Source organism: Miscanthus floridulus, chromosome 9, assembly GCF_019320115.1.
Source record: "Miscanthus floridulus cultivar M001 chromosome 9, ASM1932011v1, whole genome shotgun sequence".
Classification (NCBI taxonomy): domain Eukaryota; kingdom Viridiplantae; phylum Streptophyta; class Magnoliopsida; order Poales; family Poaceae; genus Miscanthus; species Miscanthus floridulus.
Window position 1 is genome coordinate 85473232 of NC_089588.1, and position 22553 is coordinate 85495784.

At 43.1% G+C, this 22553-nt stretch overlaps 1 protein-coding gene across 1 annotated transcript in view; it reads left to right on the forward strand.

Moving 5' to 3' along the window:
• Positions 1 to 2710: 2710 nt before the first annotated feature.
• The window catches only part of LOC136480214 (uncharacterized), a 34995-nt gene continuing 15152 nt past the window's right edge, over positions 2711 to 22553 (forward strand). Inside the window, exon 1 of the mRNA XM_066477825.1 lies at positions 2711 to 3355. Coding sequence (XP_066333922.1) covers positions 2711 to 3355 — 645 coding nt within the window. The remainder of the gene's footprint in view (positions 3356 to 22553) is intronic.

The following is a 22553-nucleotide window of genomic DNA, read 5'->3' on the forward strand; positions in this document are numbered from 1 at the left end:
GCTAGGTGATGGCCTTGGTGAAGGGGATGACCACAAAAGAGATGATCAAGTGCTTCACATTTGGAAACGAAGAAAGAGAAAAACAAAAATGAGCTCAATGCCAAGGTATAACGATAGAAGCCATTTTTTGTTTGCACTCAAGACACCTAGAGGGTGTGAGTGATTTAGGATCGATGGCCGTACTATAAAGAGGAGAAATCTTTGGCTAAGCGGTTTATCGAGTGCCACTAGGTGACATAATTCATGCATTGCATTTAGGGACCTAGTGTGCTAACTTCTAACCCTTGTAAAATGCTTTGAAAAATGCTAACACACATGCACACAAGTTCTACACTTTATGGTTAGCAAGTTAGAGTAAGGGCGAAGTGGTTGTGGACTTAGAAAAAGAAAAGGAGCTGAAAGTCCACGACTAGACACTGGCCGCGGGGTGATCGGACTCACCCCGAGCGCGTCCGGTCAGACAGTGCAAAGAAGGAGGGCTCGGCGGTCGATCGGACGCTGGCGTGACTGAACGCGTGGGGAACACTGTTCCCGCATCCAGTCAGTACTCAGTGGCGCACACGCGGTTTAGCTAGAGCGACCGGACTCACCGGCGCGTCCGGTCACCTAAGACCTGGCGTGTCTAGTCATCGTTTTTGCACTCTCTGGAACCTTACTGGAACGGATCGGACACCATGGTGTGGTGAGTCTAGTCACTTGTGCAGTGAGTCCGGTCATGACTTAACATTTCACGCGACAATGACTTGACCGTTGGAGATGAATGGGCATGGTTTGAATGAGGACACGTGGACGGCCGAGGGCGACCGGATGCTGGTCGACCAGATGCTGGGGTGCATCCGGCCAGCCCGTGAGCAGAGCAATGACTCTATTTTCAAGGGGCATCTATAAATAGCGTTTGGTCGGCTTGGGGCTCACTCTCTTGGCACTTTGACATACTTGATATTCTTGTGAGCCTAAGCAAACACCTCCCACTCATCTCCATCATTGATTCATTATCATAGTGAGATCAAAAATGATTCCAAGTTCATTTGCTTGAGTGATTGCATCTAGTGGCACTTGGGGATCGTTGTGGCTGCGGATTTCTTATTTCTCTTAGTGGTTGCCGCCACCTAGATGGCTTGGAGCAGCGGAGGAGCTTTGGCATGTGTTGGTGATTGTTCGTGGCCGACTTCGGTGATTGTGAGGGGTGTTGCACCTTCCCCGGCGAAGAGCCGCAAGGTAGCTCTAGCAAATTGCTCATTTTATTGAGTTACCTCACTTGTGGGTACGTTCTTGCGGCGCCTCTTATGGTGGGCTAGGTGTGTGATACCTATTAGCCGCTGAACCACCAAGTGTTGGTCAACACAACAGGGACTAGTATGCCAGCAAGCACGTGAACCTAGGGAGAAAATTGGTGTGTCACTTATCTCTTGGACTTCTCCCGGTGATTGATTGGTATTCATCTTGTGATTGGTTCATCCCTCGATGCAGTGGTATAATCACCCTACTCTTTTCTTTACTTTCTCGCAAACTAGTTGTCAAGCTCTTTAGTATAGTTAGTCTTTGAGAGCTTGTTAGTTTGGTTAGTATGGCTCTTTAGTTAGCCTATGAGAGCACACTAGCTTAGTGAGTAGTGACTTAGCTATTATGTATGCTAGTGATCATAGCAAATAGAATTATTGGATGAGGTGGCTTACAACCCTTGTAGAGCTAAAGCAAAATTGCATTGCGTCTTTTGTCATACAAATCAATTTGCTTTAGTGCATTTATAGAATTTTAAATAGGCTATTCACCCCCTTCTAGCCATATTAGAACCTTTCAAGTGGCATCAGAGCTGTGGTCACCGTTTGATTGAAGGCTTAACAAACTCGGTGTCAAATTATGGCTTAAGTTGTGTTCAACCATGTGGGGGCAAACCACCATTCTTTGATGGCATAAGCTATGATTATTGGAAGAGAAAGATGAAGATGTATCTTGGTTCAATCAATGATCAAGTGTGGGATGTGACTGAGAATGATTATGCTATTATTGGTCCCAACAATCTCACCAACCAAGATAAGGCAAATAAGCAATGAAATACAATGGCTCTCAACACCATCTATAATGCCATTGATTCAAAGGTATTTGAGCAAATCAAGGATCTTGATAGAGCTAGTAAGGTGTGAAAGAGATTGGAGGAGACTATGAGGGCACACTGGCGGTGAAGGGTGCCAAGCTATACATCCTCAAAGACAAGTTGACAAGCTTCAAGATGAAGGATGATGAGAGCATTCTAGAGATGTTCCATCGTTTGCAAGTAATTGTCAATGACTTGAAGTCTTTGGGTGAGAAGATCAATAATGATGATGTGTCTCATCAGTTCTTGATGTGCTTGCATCCAAGATTTGAGATGTTGAGAATGCTTATCATAAGAGGAGGATTGAAGCAATTAACCCCTAACCAAGTACTAGATGATGTCATGACACAAGAGACATACCATGTGGAAAGGGAAGGGGTTGATCAAGATGAGAAGAAGGATGAAGACAAGAAGAAGAAGAGTGTAGCATTCAAGGCTAGCGCATCATCCAAGAATAAGGACAAGTCTAAGAAAGAAGAATCAAGTGGTGATGAAGATGCTAGTGACATTGATGATGAAGCCATGGCTCTCTTTGTGCGCAAGTTTGGAAGATTCATGAAGAAGAAGAGCTATGGTGCAAGAAAGAGGAGAGACAACAACAAGAGCAAAGAATATATGAGAAGATGCTACAAATGCAAGAGCCTAGATCATATTGTATTGGATTGTCCCTACAATAGTGGCAATGATGAGAATGAGAAGAAGAAGCAAAAAAAGGAGAAGAAGGAGAAGAAAGAGAAGGAGAAAAAGATGACCTTCCAAAAGAAGAAGAAGGGTGGTGGCTATGTGGTGACATGGCATAGTGATGCTTGTTCAGAGGATGATGACTCAAGTGATGATGACAAGAAATCCAATAAGAAAGCACTTACAAGCATAGCCATCAATAACAAGCCTTTCATCTTTGATACTTCCTCAACTTGCCTCATGGCAAAGCTCACCAAGGTAAAATATGATGAAAGTGATGAAGATGCTTATGAAAGTGATGATTGTAGGAGTGATGATGATGATGATGATGATGAGGACTCTAAGGAGGCTCTCATGGACATGTTGGAGAATACCCACACATATCTTGAGATGAAGAAAAAGGAGTGCAAAGAATTGCGAAATGAGCTCAAAGCTCTCAAGCAATCCTTTGATAAGCTCAATGCTTCTCATGAGAGTCTAAGGGAAGACCATGAGGAGCTTGGCAATGCTCACACTAAGCTTGAAAGAACTCATTCCTTCCTCCTCGAGCAAGTCAAGGAGGAAGCTAAGAAAGAGCAAGTGATTGTGTCTTGTGATGTGGGACTAACATGTGATATTATTGATGAATCTTTTTATAAATCTATTGTTATTGCTCCCACTAACCCTTCTTGTAGCACTACCACTTCTATTTCACCTTTGAGTGATTGTTTCACTTGTGATGCCTCACTAATGGTGGAAAATAAGACCCTCAAGAAGTAAGTGAATGATCTCACTCGTGCCTTAGGCAATGCCTATGGTGGAGATGCCTGCTTGCTAAAGTGATTGTGCAGCCAAAGGTTTTCCCTCAATAAAGAGGGATTAAACTATACCCCTAAGAAAGGCAAGGTGGCCTTTATCACTCCCAAAGCTAGCTTTGTGAAGGGCAATTGTTGATTTTGCAATAGACGCAAGCAAGTTGGGCATATAGAGCAATATTGCAAGACTAACAAGAACAAGTAACCTAATGTATCCTCAATTAGATTTAATTCTTGTTACATGCTTATTAAGGGTACCAATGGTGTGAAGGCTAAGTTCATTGATACACCAATTGTGGGCCTAAAGAAAAAAGGCTATTTAAGTACCAAAGACCTTGGTAACTAACATTCAAGGACCTAAGCAAGTTTGGGTATCTAAAAAGAATTGATTTTTCTTTTGTAGGTCAATTACAAAGCTGGAGGAATACACTGGGTGCTTGATAGTGGGTGCATGCAACACATGACCAGTGATTCAAGAATGTTCAATTCAATCAATGAAAATGATAGCAATATGATTGATAGTATCACATTTCGTGACAATGGCAAAGGCAAGGTCAAGGGGCTTGGTAAGATCAATGTTCAATGAATACAATGTTAGTCATTCCTTTTAGGCTGAAGCAATCAACACAGCTTGCTACTATAGCAACCGACTCGATTGTCACCCATTGAAGGAGAAGACCCCATATGAACTCTTGAATGATAGAAAGCCAAACATTGCATATTTTTGGGGTTTTGGTTACAAATGCTACATCTTAAAGAAAGGCACAAGATTGAGCAAGTTTTAGAAGAAATATGATGAAGGTTTCTTGCTTGGTTACTCCACTACTAGCAAGGCTTATAAAGTTTGGAATTTGGCTAGTAGTACTTTTAAGAAAGTGCATGATGTTGAATTTGATGAAACCAAGGGTTCCTAAGAGGAAGATGAGAATCTAGATGATGTGATAGGCACTCAATTGGTTAATGCAATGAAGAACATGGATATTGGTGACATAAGGCCTAGAGAGGTGATTAAAGTTGAAGATGACAAGAATCAAGTGCTCTCTAACTCAAATGTGCAAGCTAGTGGTTCTCTTGATCAAAATCAAGCTAGTGCAAGTGATGACAAAATGCAAGATCAACAAGTGGCTAGTTTATCATCTCAACCAAATGAGCAATCAAGTTTAAGTGCTCCAACCAACTAATGTTGCAAGATATCATCCTTTAGACTCCATAATTGGTGATATCTCAAGAAGTGTGCAAACAAGATCAAGATTAGCATCATTTTATGAACACTTCTCATTTGTGTCATCCATTGAACCTAAGAAGATATATGAAGCTTTGTTGGATGTTGATTGGGTGAATGCTATGCATGAAGAGCTAAACAACTTCACTAGAAATCAAGTATGGGAGTTAGTTGAGAGGCCTAAGGATCATAATGTGATTGGAACCAACTAGGTCTTGAGGAACAAGCAAGATCAAGATGGGATAGTTGTAAGGAACAAAGCAAGATTAGTGCTCAAGGTTACACTCAAGTTGAAGGTCTTGACTTTAGAGAAACTTATGCTCTGGTTGCAAGATTAGAAGCAATAAGGATCTTGTTAGCCTATGCTTGTGCCCACAACATCAAGTTGTACCAAATGGATGTGAAGAGTGCATTTCTTATTGGGTACATCAATGAGCTTGTTTATGTTGAGCTACCTCCCGGCTTCAAAAATGAAAAGAAATCCAACCATGTTTATAAGTTGAGAAAGGCTTTGTATGGATTGAAACAAGTACCAAGAGCATGGTATGAGAGGTTGAGAGATTTCCTACTCTCTAAGGGATTAAAGATAGGCAAAGTGGATACCAGTCTCTTCACTAAGAAGCTAGGCATGACTTGTTTGTGTTGCAAATCTATGTTGATGACATTATCTTTGGATCAACCAATCATGATTTTTGTAAAGAGTTTAGAAATATGATGGCAAGTGAGTTTGAGATGTCTATGATTGGAGAGCTTAGTTACTTCCTTGGTCTTCGAATCAAGCAAATGAAGAATGCCACATTTGTGAGTCCAGGCAAGTACATCAAAGACATGCCCAAAAAGTTTGGCATGGATGAGAGCAAAGCATTTAGTACACCAATGGGGATAAATAGAAGCTTAGATAATGACGCTAGTGGCAACATGGTAGATCAAAAGATGTATCAATCTATGATTGGAAGCCTACTTTATGTGACTGCATCGAGGCCAGATGTGATGTTTAGTGTATGCATATGTGCTAGATTTTAAGCCTCACCAAGAGAGAGTCATTTGAAGGCAACCAAGAGAATATTGAGGTACTTGAAGCATACACAAAATGTTGGATTGTGATATCCCAAAGGAGCAAGATTTGAGTTGATTGGATATTCGAACTCCGATTATGCGGGATGCAAAGTTGAGAGAAAGAGCACATTAGGCACATGTCAACTATTGGAAATATCACTTGTGGCTTGGTCATCAAAGAAGCAAAATAGTGTAGCACTTTCAATCGCCGAAGCGAAGTACATTTCGGCCGGTAGTTGTCGTGCTCAATTACTTTGGATGAAGGCAATTTTGAGTGACTTTGGGATTAAAATCAAACAAGTGCCATTGCTATGTGATAATGAAAGTGTCGTGAAGCTCACCAACAACCCAGTTTAATATTCAAGAACAAAGCACATAGATGTCCGCCATCATTTCATAAGAGATCACCAACAAAAGGGGACATTTGTATTGAGAGTATGGGCACCGATGATCAACTTGTGATATTTTCACCAAGTCACTTGATGAGAAGAGATTTTCAAGCTAAGGAATGAATTGAACATACCCAACTTCTCAAATATGTGTTGATGCACCCCCATTATATGACATACCTCTCCTTCGAGCAAAGTAAGGTAAAGTTGATTGTCATGTCATTCATACTTTGCTAAGGACTTGTTTAGTGCATCTATTTATCCCTATCATGTCTTAGACTCATTCATGAAAATCAAATGAATTTGATGCTTGTGTGGTACCACTATGGCTTTTATGCTTGAAATGATCTAGTGGTAGCATATGACATGTTTGTGGGCTTGTGAACCTAGAGTTTGATCTAGAAAATGAGCTATAAATATTTAACTCAACATGGTACAAGATAAACCTTATTTGGTGGTGTGAAGAAGCTTGTCCTTGGATCAACATAGAGTTAAATATCTTTTGCAAGTAATCTAGATTGAACCAAATTTGAGAAAATGATCCTCACTTCACATGGTTTCACACAACCTATCTAAAATTTGAGCTCACCTTTTGTGGTCATTGATGACAAGGGGGGAGAAAAATTCTCAAAGATATTGCAAAAGGGGGAGAAGTAACACAAAGATAAGAATAAGAGAAATGAAGGGGATCAATTAAAACTTGAAGCACACAAGTAGGGGAGCAAGCTCATAAACTTGTATGTTGCATTTGTATGTGCATTACATATGTTTGCTTTCATGGCACAAGTTTTAAATTCAAATATCCATGCTTGTGTGGTGTATGCTAGACTATAGAAAATGATTGATGTAATGAAAACTAGCATGCATAGGATAGCTAGACACTTGAATGGTTTTACAAGTGGTGCTAAAGCCTTGTTTCTATTGTTGATCTCACGAGGTATCTAGTGTCTCTTGTTTTCAAGTGATATCTAGCAAATCATGGTGCTAACGATGGTGTTCAAATGGCAACTCCGATTGGTATCACATTTCAAAGGTCCATTCTTTACACCTTAGCATCATTTGGTAGCCATTACTTCCCCACACTTTCTAATCCATGCATATGTGCAAGCTTTCAAATTCAAACTCTTAACACATATGTAGGGGGAGCTAATGCTACCAATTCAGGTTTATGAAACTTGTCCATAACCTTTACACATGGTAATATGCTTGGGCAAGCAACATGAATCCAAGAAAAATTCATTGAATATCTTTGTGAAAGGTTGTCATCAATTACCAAAAATGGGAAGATTGAAAGCCCTAGTTGGTTTTTGGTTAATTGATGAAACCTATGACTAACCTTTGATCTAAGTGTGTGAATTAGATAAGGTGGTCCAACCCAAGTGATGAAGCTAGGTGATGGCCTTGGTGAAGGTGATGGCCACAAAAGAGATGATCAAGTGCTTCACATTTAGAAAAGAAGAAAGAGAAAAACAAAAATGGCCTCATGTCAAAGGTATAATGATAGGAGCCATTTTTGGTTTGCACTCAAGACACCATAGAGGGTGTAAGTGATTTAGGATCAATAGCCATACTATAAAGAGGGAAAATCTTTGACTAAGCGGTTTATTGAGTGCCACTAGGTGACATAATTTATGCATTGCATTTTGGGACCTAGTGTGCTAACTTCTAACCCTTGTAAAATGCTTTGAAAAATGTTAACACACATGCACACAAGTTCTACACTTTGTGGTTAGCAAGTTGGAAGCAAGGACAAAGTGGTTGTGGACTTAGAAAAAGAAAAGGAGCTGAAAGTCCATGACCGAAGACTGGTCGCGGGGTGACCGGACTCACCCTGGGTGCGTCCAATCATACAGTGCAGAGAAGGAGGCACTCAACAGTCGATTATATGCTGGCATGATAGGACCCATAGGGAACACTGTTCCTACATCTGGTCAGTACTTAGTGGCGCACACGCAGTTTAGCTGGAGCGATCGGACTCACCAGCGCGCCTGATCACCTAAGACTTAACGCGTTCGGTCATCATTTTTGCACTCTAGAACCTTATTGGAATGGATCGAACGCCATGGTGTGGTGAGTCCGGTCACTTGTGCAGTGAGTCTGGTCATGACTTAATGTTTCGCATGATAGTGATTTGACCGTTGGAGACGAACGGGCGTGGTTTGAACGAGGACACGTGGACGGCCGAGGACGACCAGACGCTAGCCGACCGTACGTTGGGGTGCGTCTGGTCAGCCCACTATTGGTATTTATTAACTTGCCACTTGTTTTAAGTAGTCAACTGTAATATGCCTACATCTCCTAGCATCACTTGTACTAGGTTGTCATCCCTAATGATGGTACCAAAAATGCTTGTTGGTACTACATAGCATTACTACTAGAATAATACTAAGTAGTTCTTTATTAATGCATGTGACTAGGAAGAATAGATATGAATATATGAAAGGAATATGCAAGCGCACAGATAATTATACCATTATAGCACTTCAACCGAGAGTATTTCAGGTATCGTTCTTTATATTTTTACCACAGGGAAGGTCTGCCACGGACATGTATTGATAACTTATATTATTGATGGAGAAATAAACCATAACCAATTTTATACTCATAACAGGGGTAAGTCATAAGATAAGATATATGATAAGTATTGATCAATTATAATGATAAATCACTTAGAGTATTTCTATGGCATTAACATGGTCAGATAGAATATTAGAGGAATAATTCCTAAGTTATTCTTAATTACAAGTCAAAGCATACATTGATTAGTGTAATTATACCTAGTAGTCATTACTAAGATCATCTTGATATCTATACATAAGGGATATTACTAAGGAAGATTAAGAATAGAGCTTGTTCTTCCTTTGTAACCGGACCCTACGTGTGCCTATATTTAGGGAGTGGACTACAAAGGACTCAACGAGAGTGTCACATCTGCGATCTACCACATGACCTAGAATATAGGGTGTATCCACAGGTAAACAACGTATAAGCACCATGCTTACACAATGTCAACCACTCACCCATAGTACCTTAGAGTGAGCGCTATATGAACTTATGCATGAATATGATGATAATCTAACAATACTAAGCATATAATCAAAGTAGATGATGAACATTATAATGAAGAACATGAATAAGATGAATACTAATATGGCCATAACAATTGTATCTAGCATATAAAAATAATGGAGGTACAAAAGAGAGGGGGTACAAAGATTATACCAAACCACGCTCTTAACAAGATCAGGAATCCAAGCGAAGCCTGCTTGCCTCCCTCTAGATCTAGCCTAACTAGCTATGCCCTAGAATATGGTGGAGCTCTAAGGATGATTAGTGTTTCTGTCTTCTCAAATGACTTGATGACTAGAGTTATGATTCTTCCTAGGAGGGGGTGGCAGGGGTAGATATATATAGCCTAAAGCATCCAACATGAGCTCTTGGATCAAACCAACTTAAAGGATGGCGTAGATGCAACCTAGGAGGCGGTCGAGAGCCAACATTCGAAGGAGGGGCTGACATGTGGGCCTAGGGGGTCGGGCGGCCCCACCTGGCAGCCTCTGCCTCTCTGTCTTAGTGCGAAGTCATCTCGAGTCTTCTAGAGTCTTTTGGTGTCCGTTTCGCTATAGATAAGCATGATTAAATCTGACATGTAGGTCAACCTTGATGGGTTTCTAAATAAACCCTATAGAAAATACAAATTCACCAAAACTCATAGAATTTGTTAGTTTAAACCCTAGACCTTCGTTGGTGATTATATTTATGCCCTTATGCATGTTATATTGATGATTTACAATGGTTGTTAACTACCTTCAATAGACTCCACCAAGCTTAACCTTTGCTAGTCCCTTAGCAAAGCTAAACTTAGTAAATAGATCATGAGTTTAAGGATTTTGAAAACATCGACGCAACTCCTCAAAAGTACACATGCATTCAAACAAGAATTCTCCTCTAGATTAGAATGAACCGATCTGACTTTCAAACTTACCCATATTACCTTAAATGATGTGGCTTCTCAGCCTTCACTTGGGTCTTGAGCAATTGAAAGATAGAACGATCAAGTGAAGCACTATGTCTCAAGTTCTTTGCTCAACTATTATTCTAGAGTTTTTATAGATTTTCTAAAACAAAACTAAGAGCTTCCATTGTATGACACTCTCAAGTCCCTCAATATATGTGGTATTTGTGGATCATCACCAAGGCAAAAGTGATGTTATGCCTTTCTTTCTTCCTATAACTAAAGCTTATGTGGAGCTCATAGGAGTGGAAAAAGTATGAAAGAGCATACTTGTAATACATATATTGTAAAGTCAAACATCAGATCCAAAGAGAGTTGAGTCATACAATCAAATCAAGATGTGCATGTGTATGGATGTATGTGGTGGATATATATGGTGGCTAACCTATTTCTATTATGCTCCTTGAAAACATATCTCTCTTTTGAAACTTAAAAACAACTTTGCAAGAAAACATGGGCTATCTTATTTATCTTTTCTTTTTTGGGCAAGCATCTAAGTACCCATTATTTTTAATATCTCGGACACTTGTCCATTTTTTGCTCATCTCTTTTTTTCTCTCATTTTATGAATAACTTTTGCATAGCCACATGCTTCTTTTATGCAACAAAACTTTTGAGAGGTAGCAACAAGAACTTAGAGCATTTATTTGGTGGATATCCTATCAAGAATATTTTTGGTGTTTACTCCCAGTGTAGGAGTGAAACATTTTTGGGTGGATCTAGATGGATGGCATGTTATTGCGCCTACCCCAGTGTAGGAGTAGTGCATAATTGGGTGGTGTGTATGTGATCTTGATTTTAAGAGCATGACAAACCTCTCATAAGGGTCAAGAAAGCTTGACTAAACTCAATGCAATGCAAGCAGCATATATGTGGAAGTTTTCCTAATCTAAATATCATATATGGCTCTGGTAGGAATTCAAGCTTTGTCATACAGGAGCTCATCATGTAGGATTTTTATGTTTTTAAAAGATAAATCTCTAGAACTTTAGTCACTTGGAATAAGATAAACAACAGTTTAGACCTTCTCATATCATATCCGTCAATTATCTAAACTTAGATCAAGCATATGCTACCCACGAGTTTCAAGTTCAGAGTAAATTCTTATATCAAAACAGCCGTATCCAAAACTTGGGAGAATTCAAGACTGAAAACTAGGTACTTGAAAGGAATTACAAGAGATTATCCTCAGAGTCCTTTTCATTTAGCTCTTAAAAATAGAAAACTAGACACACACTTTTTATTTTATTTTCAAAATTTAAGATCACACCTTAATATTATATATAACTAGCTAAGATAAATTTTTATTTTACTTTTAGTTTGTTATGCATATTTTTATGACTTAGAAATAATAGAACAAAAAGGGAAAGAAATACTTAGCTTGATATATGGGGGATGCCTTTCCCGCAAGCTGGATGTTGTCATGGTTTTTCTTAGAGTCTACTAATAGAAATCTTTCTCATCCGTCTAGAAGTAGGGTTTCTCGTTCAGCGAGTGTAGCGACTGTTCGGGAAAATATACTTTGGATAGATGGCTTTACTCTTGATCATCCTACAAAATACTTCAACAAGAACACCAAAACTCATGGCACAGATTAGGATAAGGGGTTAGCGGTCAGCCATTCAGAGATTTGTTGTCCTTGGGGGTTTAGACGGATTTTCTAATTGGCAAAGTTCTAGTAGGATGTCTATTTAATTTTTTATTTATATAATGAAGAAAGAAAATATGCATGCATGATATATATTATTATTTTTATGCCACCATAGTGAATATTCCCTTGGGCTTTTACACATCAAGAAAATTTTCACATGGGGCTTAGGCTTTATGATGCAGTGATGTAATGCAGTCATGAAACTTTTTTTATCTTCCTTTTCTAAATGCAATGCTTAAAAAGTGAATATGGATAACTACTGATGTTACCTCTCGGCGAGGGTTTAGATTTTTGAGTCCTCCGAATAGGACTTGGCTGGAGAAAGGTCCTTCACTTTTTGGGTGCATCATCCGGTCTCAACAATGGAGACCTAGATGGCTGCACATCTTGTGACGGTGTTTGTGATGGTGATGTCACCTTCTCTTTCCATACCTGCTTGGTCTATGAACTTGACTTAAGTGGAGTAGGTTCATCTTTTACAACTTCTTCAGGTTCCTCATCTCGCTTCCAACTTTTCTTTGGGAATTGGTTCTTTTGGTTTCAGGATGATCGATGTCTCCTCCTAGAGCGGGACTTCTTGGACTGTTCATAAGTGGTATAACTATTAAAATAATAGCGTACCTTCTCTCTAGGGAATTGGAAGTGGACTTGTCCAGATCCGACGTAGATGATTGTGTTGGTTGTGCTGAGGAACAGTCATCCTAGGATGATGGGTGTATCATCTTCTTCTTCACCCATGTCTAGAACCATGAAGTCAGCAGGAGCAAACTGATCATGTATTCTTACCATAACATCTTTTGCTATTCCTTTCAGAAATTGGATTGATTGGTTTGTCATCTACAATTGCATATATGTAGGGAACAAAGGTTCGTCACCGAATAAGTATTCATATGTTACCTTGGACATTATATTGACACCCAATCCAATGTTGCAGAAGGTCTTGTAGAATATTCTTTGTCCAATGGTACACTCAATTATTGATACACCAGGATTATCCTTCTTAGCAAGGAATGGTGTTGATGGTAGTTAATAACCATTATAAACCATCAAAATAACATGCATAAGGGCATAAATATAATCACCAACGAAGGTCTAGGGGTTTGAACTAACAAATTCCATGAGTTTTGGTGAATCTGTATTTTTTGCAGGGTTTATTTAGAAAACTATCAAGGTGGACCTACATGTCAGATTTAATTGCGCTTATCCATGGTGAAACAAACACTAGAAGACTGCAGAAGACTCGAGTGGACTTTGTGCAGTGGCTGAGAGGCAGAGTCTGCCAGGTGGGGTCGGCCAGCCCCACCTATAGGCCACTTAGCCCCTAGGGCCCACATGTCAGCCCCTTCTTTGAATGTCGGTTCTCCACCGCCTCCTAGGTTGCATCTATGTTGTCCTTTAACTCGGTTTGATCCAAGGGCTTATGTTGAACGCTTCGTGCTATATATACAAGCCCCTGCCTATGGGGGTATAACCCCTAGTACCCATGGGGCTATACATGGGCCGAGCCACTATAGGAGGCCTAGCCCATAAGACCATGCATGGTTCATGCCACCAATCAAGGCCCAGCTTGCAAGGTGACACCGCGTGAAGTATGAAGCAGGTCAGCATGCCTCATAAGACTACGTAAGTATCCTTGGTGATCTAGGAAATCTGCTCGGATATGCTAGATTACCGTGATATCTATAACTTCCTATCTTGTAAACCAATCAGGATAGAAACATTCGATCTATAACCCTATCCCCAGGCTATATAAGGCATGTAGGGACCCCCTTGTTTTCATCTGATCATACATAATATAATCCACAAAGACATAGGGCATAGGGTATTACGTCAAGCCAACAGCCTAAACCTGTCTAATCATTGTCTCTTGCATTCCGTGTCACCATCTGGTTTCCTTATGCGCACCTCCACAAATTCATCTACCACCATGGGCATACCCCTCGGTAGACTACCGACTAGATTTGGTCGATAGTGGCATGCCAGGTAGGGGGTATGCATGCTGAATTCATGGTGAACTAGATGGTCACCTTTTCGAGCTCCATGGCCCTCCTCGAGCTAGGCCAGATCTTCACGGTCAGATCCATGACCTAGATCACCAGCCCTGATGGCAATGGGGAGATCATGGAGGTGATGTAGGATCACCCTACGCCCATCATGTCAATGCTTGCAATGACATCTCTAATCCTAACCCCCCACTGCTAGGTTAGGAGATCTATCAACAATGATGATCTGATCGCATCCATTGATCGAGTCATAGACCACATAACGGAATGCCAACTCCTTGTGGATTCGGTCCTAGACCAATCTAGAGCGAGTGACAATTTTCTTGTGCTCTAAGATCACAAAGCCGCTATGATAGAGCGACCTACTTGGCCACACCATTTGAGGCAACTAGATTCTGATCTAGTGATCACGACTACTCTAGAAGGGCGCACGACGCAGCGTCGACCGCTTCTCGCTACCGGCCTGTGCTTGGCCGACTACATGGCCCTGATGGAGAACTCACCGAGGCCCTATCCTTTTGGGATGGAGGGTGCGGGATATGCATACCAGAATGCCATCCACCACCTCTTCATCGACCACATTGAGTGCGACCATGCCACCGATCTCTACATGATCAACCTGACTAACTCCGGTTAGCCTGTGCCCATGGTCAACATGGTGGCTATTCGCCAGCTCCTGGATGGTTCCCCTCTTCTGACTAAATCTCTCCACAATATTCTAAATGAGAGCCCCGACAATTATTCCAAAGGCTCTACCAAGACCGTATCGAGCTGCCCTACTTTCCCTCCAAGGTTCGGGGGTGTGATTTTTCACGTTAGCCATGATAGCATCACCAAGGAGGGTGAGACCACGGAAGAGCACGAAGCTTGTCTAGCGAAGAATGGTGATCACCAACGCCGCCGAGATGCAGAAACCGCCCAAAGGGCCAATGAGGATGGTCGTGGCCTACCCCGCCATTAGCATAATCTAGAAGAAGCATTTGACATGGTGGGCGACCAACCAGTCTACCAGACTTCGAGCACCAATCTAGCCATCGCTTTCAACAAGCTCGACAAATTCCCTCACACTCTAGAGGTTGAGAGGGTTCGAGCACATATCATAGCTGCGCAAGTCTAAGTTAATGAATTCTGGAATGATGCCCCATCTTATTCCACCGCATCATCTCGTAGTCGCCGCTCTCACCATGATGGAGGAGGCCAGCATCACGGTGCCGATGTTCCCTAACCTCTGTTTGGAGGTCCCTACCTCTATAGAGGATGTAGAGGCAACTATGAAGCTAATTCGTGCCACGATGCACGCCCACCACACCCCTAGGGAGCTTGGGGTAGCGACCATAACCAAGAGGTCAATCAACCCCTCCCTCATGACCTTCACGACCACATCAACACCGGCATAGATGTCCGCTACCACATCGAAAACAGCAGGTCCGTATGCTACAAAGCAGAGATGGAACATCGCCGGCAATTTGACGCCGAACATGAGGGATTTGCTGCCCGTCAAGCACCACTCCCTGTCGGTGCATTAGGACTTCGCCTCTTCACCGAAAGGCTCCATGCCATCTAGTGGCCTGTGGGCTTCAAGGTCATTGGTGTTAACACCTATGATGGAAAGGCCAACCTCGCTCAGTGGCAAACTCTATACGAGATTGCTATGAAAGCCGGGGGGGGAGACAAAGATGTCACGGTGAACTATCTTCCTATCATGCTCAACCAGTCTGCAAATAACTTGCTCCTTAGCCTACAGGAGAACTCCATCTAATCCTAGGATGACCTCAAGAAAGTCTTCACCGACAATTACTTGGCCACGTGCGAGCAGCCTGGCACCAAGTACGACCTGGAGAAGCTTCATTAGTCCTCCGAGGAGTCCCTGCATGACTTCATTAGGTGCTTCTCGGAGACAAGAAACTCCATTCCCAACTATCACTGACATCGAGGCCATCGCCACCTTCACCAAAGGGCTCCAGCACGAGTAGCTCTATGGAAAGCTATGCCACAAGAGGCCCACTACCATTGGCGAACTGATATAAACAACAAACGGATACGCTGACGCCTGAAGTAGCCAAACAGGTCAGCCCACTCCGCCCACCACCAGGGCTGCAATGATGACCAATGTAAAGACAGGCGCTACGATGACCACGACTACCATTGTGATGACCAAGACTGCTGTGATGACCGTGACCGCCACCAAGATGATAGTGAGCCCTAGCGTGATGACCGCCCAGAGAGCTCGAGGGCAAACAAGGCTACGTTGCTAGCCTAATAACTCGATCAACACCACCAATACCTAGGCCAAGCTCACCTTGATGTTGACTTTAGCAAGCTGCTAGACGACCCATGCCCATTCGCAAGGATGCCAAGCACACCATGCGAGAGTGCATGTAATAGAACCATCCAATTTAAAAGAGCACAAGTACAATAGCAATCACCAAAGCGATCAAACCATCATACTTGAACCCATATAAACCCGGTAGTCTGATGAAATCACGAAGGATCTCAAACAACCAACGTACAAATCAAGATCATACATGATTCAACACAACCAGTCACATGTTATAATAGGTTCACAAATAGTTCTCATACATCAAAGTTTTGACAGAGTTATTACAACCCAAATTGAGAAGTAGCGGAAGCAACATAGTTTCAAAACATCATCAAGATAGTTTAAATACATAGCCAGCTTAGGATCATCTCCAATAAAAGCACATAGGTGAGATGATATAGAATGACCGTGCCCTTGGTCTTACTCTCCATCAACTGTAGGAGTTAGGTAATGCTTGTAGGAACCATGGTACATCACGTCATCTACAACAAATGGGAATAAACCCTGAGTACAGGGAATGTACTTAGCTAGACTTACCTGTCATAAACCAAAATAATAAGACACTAAGGAGTATGCATGGCTTTAAAGGTGGAGTTAGCTTGACAACATTTTTGCATAAATGCTTTAGTATCATAATTTGGAGATTTAGTACCTCTAGCATCAGTTTGAATACCTATTCAATTAAGCATCTCTAGATTAGCACAAGTACTAGAGCAATCACTTGATTATGCTAACAAGCATTAGTAACCATATCTAGTATCAGAATAATTTGAGCATCATCATAACCATCCAGTTTCCATTAAGTTACTCTACATTGCTGCTACTCAGTCAAGTTCTCACTATCCGAGAGAGATGACGATTCGAATCGATTCCTACCCAGCTAGAGAATTTATTCCTAACACAAACCAAGGCACACCTCATGAAGGTAGCCTCAGGTCACCTTTGGTACAATTCAGGACTAACTCACCCTCAGAGATTCTACCAATCTGCCAGGAAGATTGGGACCCGGTCCCACCCTTGGACTCACGCCAATGGCTCTTCGCACATCCTTACTTCCTCTAGTGTGCGCACTTTCACTTATCGGGGCTTAGCCTCAATTGAACTATTTGGCTTCATGGTCGTATCACCAGATCCGGCCAACTAAGTGCTAGGCATGCGTTCAATATGACATGAGGATGTACAACAAATTGGTCCTTAATCGACATAGACGGGGATAGATAGGCACCCAAGACCTCCATGCCTTGTTGCTTCTCTATCATGATCCTGTCTGGTTTCTTTATTCATTGACACATGGTTATCTTCCACGCTAGCACATATAGCCAACCATGATTAGTTATCAGCCTATATCATGCAGGTGATAGGTAATCACCCGACTTCTACCGGCTAAGCATGGCTAAGCATATATTCGATCCTGGACCTACTGTCGGCACGAAATTTCATCTCGTGTCGAGGGCACACGAGCAAACTAGAAGGGTCCGCTCGATGGAGCTGGAGATCCGCCTAGCTTTAGTGCAGGGATGGTCGATCCTGCGCACTCCTTTGAGACGTGCCAGTCAATTTGACCCTGCAATTGACAAGGAGAGAAAGCTAATTAGTAATTTAAGGCGGAACATGCCGGTGTTGCTAGATAGTCCCGAATGTACGGCTCTGAGAGCTGATATGGAAGAAAATTGACTAAATAGTCAATTTCAGTATACTCATAAGAATAAATCAATTAAAGCTCATGGAAATATGGAAGGTAAATCAGTTATCGCTCAGGATAGATCTTGTTATTTAGACAAACATTAGTCAATGGCAAAAGGATGTCAACAATGATTAATTTATGCTAAGCCAATGACTGCAAGTAACCGAATCCCTTTTTATATAAAAGAAACAACTCATCATCATTTAACCATTTAATAAAGATAAATCTAGTGAACATATTAGATCTCCTCTATCGCTATGACCAATAGAGTATGAGGTAGAATCATGCAGGCCATAGAAACAACAATAGATTCGACGACCCTAACTTATTACTAATATCAGTGGGGCATGAGGTAGAATTATGCAGGCCGTAATACAATAATAAGATCATGGGGCTAACACATCTTTCAACCTATCTTTACTTCAACGGTCTCGTGACGTGAACTGTTCGTGAAAGCACTCAATATCAGCTAAAGTAGCTAATTCAAGCATAGCGCATAGTTAAGGTCATGCCCTATCAGGAACAAATCTACCAAGTAACGGTCCCCACTCCATAGTGCTAACAGTGGGGTGTGAGGCAGAATCACACAGGCCATGATAACGGGCCATGAAATGGTTTTCGTTAGCCAATAGATCTATTTAAGACAAAACATACCTTAACCGCACACTATGCGCGATCAAGATTGACATAAAATGGCCTTATAACAAATGATGGGTTAAACAGGATATAAGGCCAATCTAGATCAATCCCAATCGAGCGAAGTGATATTGCTATAATTAAATAAATAATGGAAGCAATAAGCAATATCGGTAACTTAATGAATCTATCCGAAAGGAACGCCACCCTTAGATAGAGCCAATAACTTGACCTTAATCTAGTTCGAGCAGTGGAGGTCGACTAGATTGATGCAGCCTTACTTAAACTAGACAAGAGTCGATAACTAGCTTATACCAGAGTCATAGTGGAGATCGATCAGATTGATGTAGCCATACAAACAGAAATATAAGCCATGACGGTACTTATAGACAAGCAGTGGAGGTTGACCGGATCGATGTAGCCATACTTGCTAAAGAACTCATCGAGATCTACTCTACTCCTACTCCTAAGGGGTGGCCAGAGCCAAAAAAAGTAAGTAACTTGTATTTGATTGATTGTGTGTCTTTTACAATAGCCGGGGTTTGATATTTATACCTAGAGCCTAAACATGAATCCTACTTGAGCACGACTCATTACAATCTTTGGCATAGAAGAAAACATTCCTAATTTAAGATAACTTGGACCCTAATCTTTCCCTTTTTGTAGAGTTCGATATGTAGTTTCCTGGCGCCAACCGTAGCTCATCATCGCTATCTGCTGACGTCATCCAAAGAGATCCGACTCTAGAGTCGTATCTGAATCAGCTGATATCGATCCTTATGCAATTGATTCCTTGATTGGCATGATTTTGGAAGTTTTTAGTTCCCACGCTTTTCTCTCCAAATTCTGGTGTAAACACATGCCCCCCAATTTTGGGATAAAAGTGATTTTATTCTAAAATTCCTATTTATCTGTTTACCACGCCGCAACCGTTTCGCTCTGAGACATACGCGTGGCTCCTAACTTCCCAGGCCGAGTCTTATATAATGTAACAACCCAAAAATCCACACACCAAAAATCCCAACTACAAAATTTTTTCTTCAAAACCCCATGTGATGATGAGTGACATTTGTAGGAGCTAACCCTAAGTGTTGCATTAGTCATAATCCAACTAAACAAACTCATAAGTATAGCATGTCACTTGTTGTATATGTGTGTTTAAAACCCCTAACGCATACATTCATGCATACATTTTAATTATAAACAAGCGAGTTGCCTTTTATTGATCTTTTGTTGTGCAAATAAATGTGACTACTTATAATTAATTTATTATGCAATAAATTAATCACCTAAGTATGCAGGCCCCACCAACTAGCCCTAAGCTCCACCCTTAATCAAGGTGCACACTAGTACATGAAACTAAATAAATCAAACCCTAACCAAATTGGCAACAAATAAAAGAGAAAGGAAAACGAGATAGAAAAAGAAAGGAAGTGGATGAGGAAAATGGAAAAGCCATCTAGCCTAGCTTGTGGCTTGTCCATCTTCTTGGCCCAGCTCACCAACGGCAATAGCAGCCCGAGCAACCGAGTCGGCCCAGCCTGCCTTCTACCACCAGCTAGCCCAGCTCACCCTCTCGACTTCGCTGACCCACGCACATAGCCCACAGGCCTAGCCAGCACAGGCCTTCCTTCCCTTGCCAGGCTGATCAGTGGAGTAGGTCTAGCTCGCCCCTAGACCCCACGTGCTCTAGCTGCTAGCCCAGCTCACCCTCCTGGCCTCACTGGCCTGCTAGCGCTCGTGGCCTCACACGCGTGGCCTAGCAAGCCCGACGACATCACCTTCTCCCCGCGCTGGCTAACGGATGGGACACCCTCGTCATCCCCCTCCTTGGTCCCCTCCTCTGCATCCAAAAAATAGAGCACAGGTGCCATGGGGGGGGGGAATCCGATGCCACCTTGGCCTCTCTCCGCCGTCCGTTCCCTCACCACCGACCGTGAGACCCTGTTAGATGGGTGCCACGTAGGCACCGGCTGCCCGATAGGGTCATGCATGGTGCATGACCGCTGCCGCGTGAACCAGCTCTCCATGGCCATGCCATGCACTTCCCCCTCCCAGTCCCCCACCTTTTTGACCAAGGAACATGAAATCGGTTTTGCCATCGCACCCGCGGCCGCGTCGCAACCCTGAAGCCCTAGCCTCGACATGATCATAGCCCTCCACGTGCGCCTTGGCTGTCCCCAGCCGCTCGTTCCATGCTATGGCCTAGTTTCGGCTATAAAAACCAAGCCCTAGAGCCCTAGCGCATTCGCAAGCCCCGCCGCGACCTTGTGGCCATCCACTGCACACCCGAGCCAAGAGAGAGAGGGGAAAAAGAAAAGGAAGAAGAGGAAGAAGAAGGAGCACCGAAGCTGCCCGACGTCGCCAGTGTCACCAGAGCGGAGGACGTCACCCCGATCAACCACGTCGATGCTGTTGCTTGGCACGGCATGGCATCGTCTCGACATGGCCATGACCCACCACTACACTGCCATCCTTTTGCCTTTGACACCGACGGTGAGCCCATGCACCGCCCTCTGCTCATCGTCACTGTGTGCACCATGGCCGCCGATGTGATCTCCCCACCTGGGAGGCCTAATGTCCACACCTTTCGCCACCTCAGAGCACGGCACACTCACGCACATGTCCACGACCACACCTACCACCTTGCCAAGCCCCGAAGGACCGGGCACCTTGGATCCCTATACGCGCACCGAGCACGCTCACCATGGCCGGAGCATGACCATGGCGCAGCTGTTCTGTCCAATACGAGCCAGTAGAGGTAGGATGGATCTCACCTATGGACTCGCCTTGATCTTGAAAGGCCATAGAACACCTAGACTGCCCCACCGGTGCTCCATAGTGCTCCTGCATGCTTCGCCATCGTCATCATGCCGCCGCAGACGCCGTAGTGTCCCTACCGGCCACATGGGGACCCGATGCCCTGCCTTGAGTCCCTGGATGCCCTTGCCGTGCCCCCACGAATCTATAGAGGCCCTTATCTACCTAGCCAAGCCACTAGGGAGCCCCCATGCATGACCTCACCGCCGGTGAGAGCTCTGTTCTGGCAGAACGCCGGTGGAGAAACCGGGGGGGGGGGCAGAGCCTCTCGTCACCACGTGCACCGGGTGCACGATGCACCACATGACCTATGCCTACATGGACACGGTCCACCATAGACCGGCCCGCGGTCCATGGACCAGCGCTCCTGAGTCCACCGTGGACCATGCCTATGAACCAAAGCCGGTTAGACGACCACTGGGAGCCCAACTACGCCATGTGGCATCCTTTGTAGTGCGACACATGTCTGGGCTGGGCCGGCCCAAATCCAGCCCTGTCTAGGCCCACCAAAGCCCAATCAAGACCTAATCCGGTTGACCATTGACCGGTCAGCATTGACTATTGACCGGGCCCACAAGTTAGCGACAAGAGCCGCTGGACCCACTTGTCAGAGGATGAAACAGACAAGACGACGTCAGGATGACATCATGATGACATCAGCTACTGACGTCAGCAACTCTGGCCCCACCTATCATTGATTATGACCCGTTGACCATTGACTTGCCCATTGACTTGATGTTGACTTTGACTGGACCCACATGTCAGCGACACAGAGACTCTTGGCTCACATGTCAGGAGGTGATGTCATGCTGATGTCGTGATGACGTCAGCGGGACCCACCTATCAGCCGCAGTTTAGCTCTGATGACATCATGCTGATGACAGCATGCCACGTGAACCAGTCATAATGTGACACATGTCAGCCCTGAATTAATCAACTTTAATTATTTTCAAAGATGATTTAAACTTTGGAAATTCATAACTAATTTATATGACCTCAGAAAAATATGAAACCAGGACCAAAATTCATCTAAAATCAAGCTTTACACAATGAACCCATGTTTGAGTGCATTTAGCTCTTTTGAATTTTCATTGCTTCTTTATGCTATTCTATAGACGTCGCTAACGCGACTATAATTCGATTATATGCAGACTCAGAGGAGAACTAGATGGACGAGGATCGTGAGT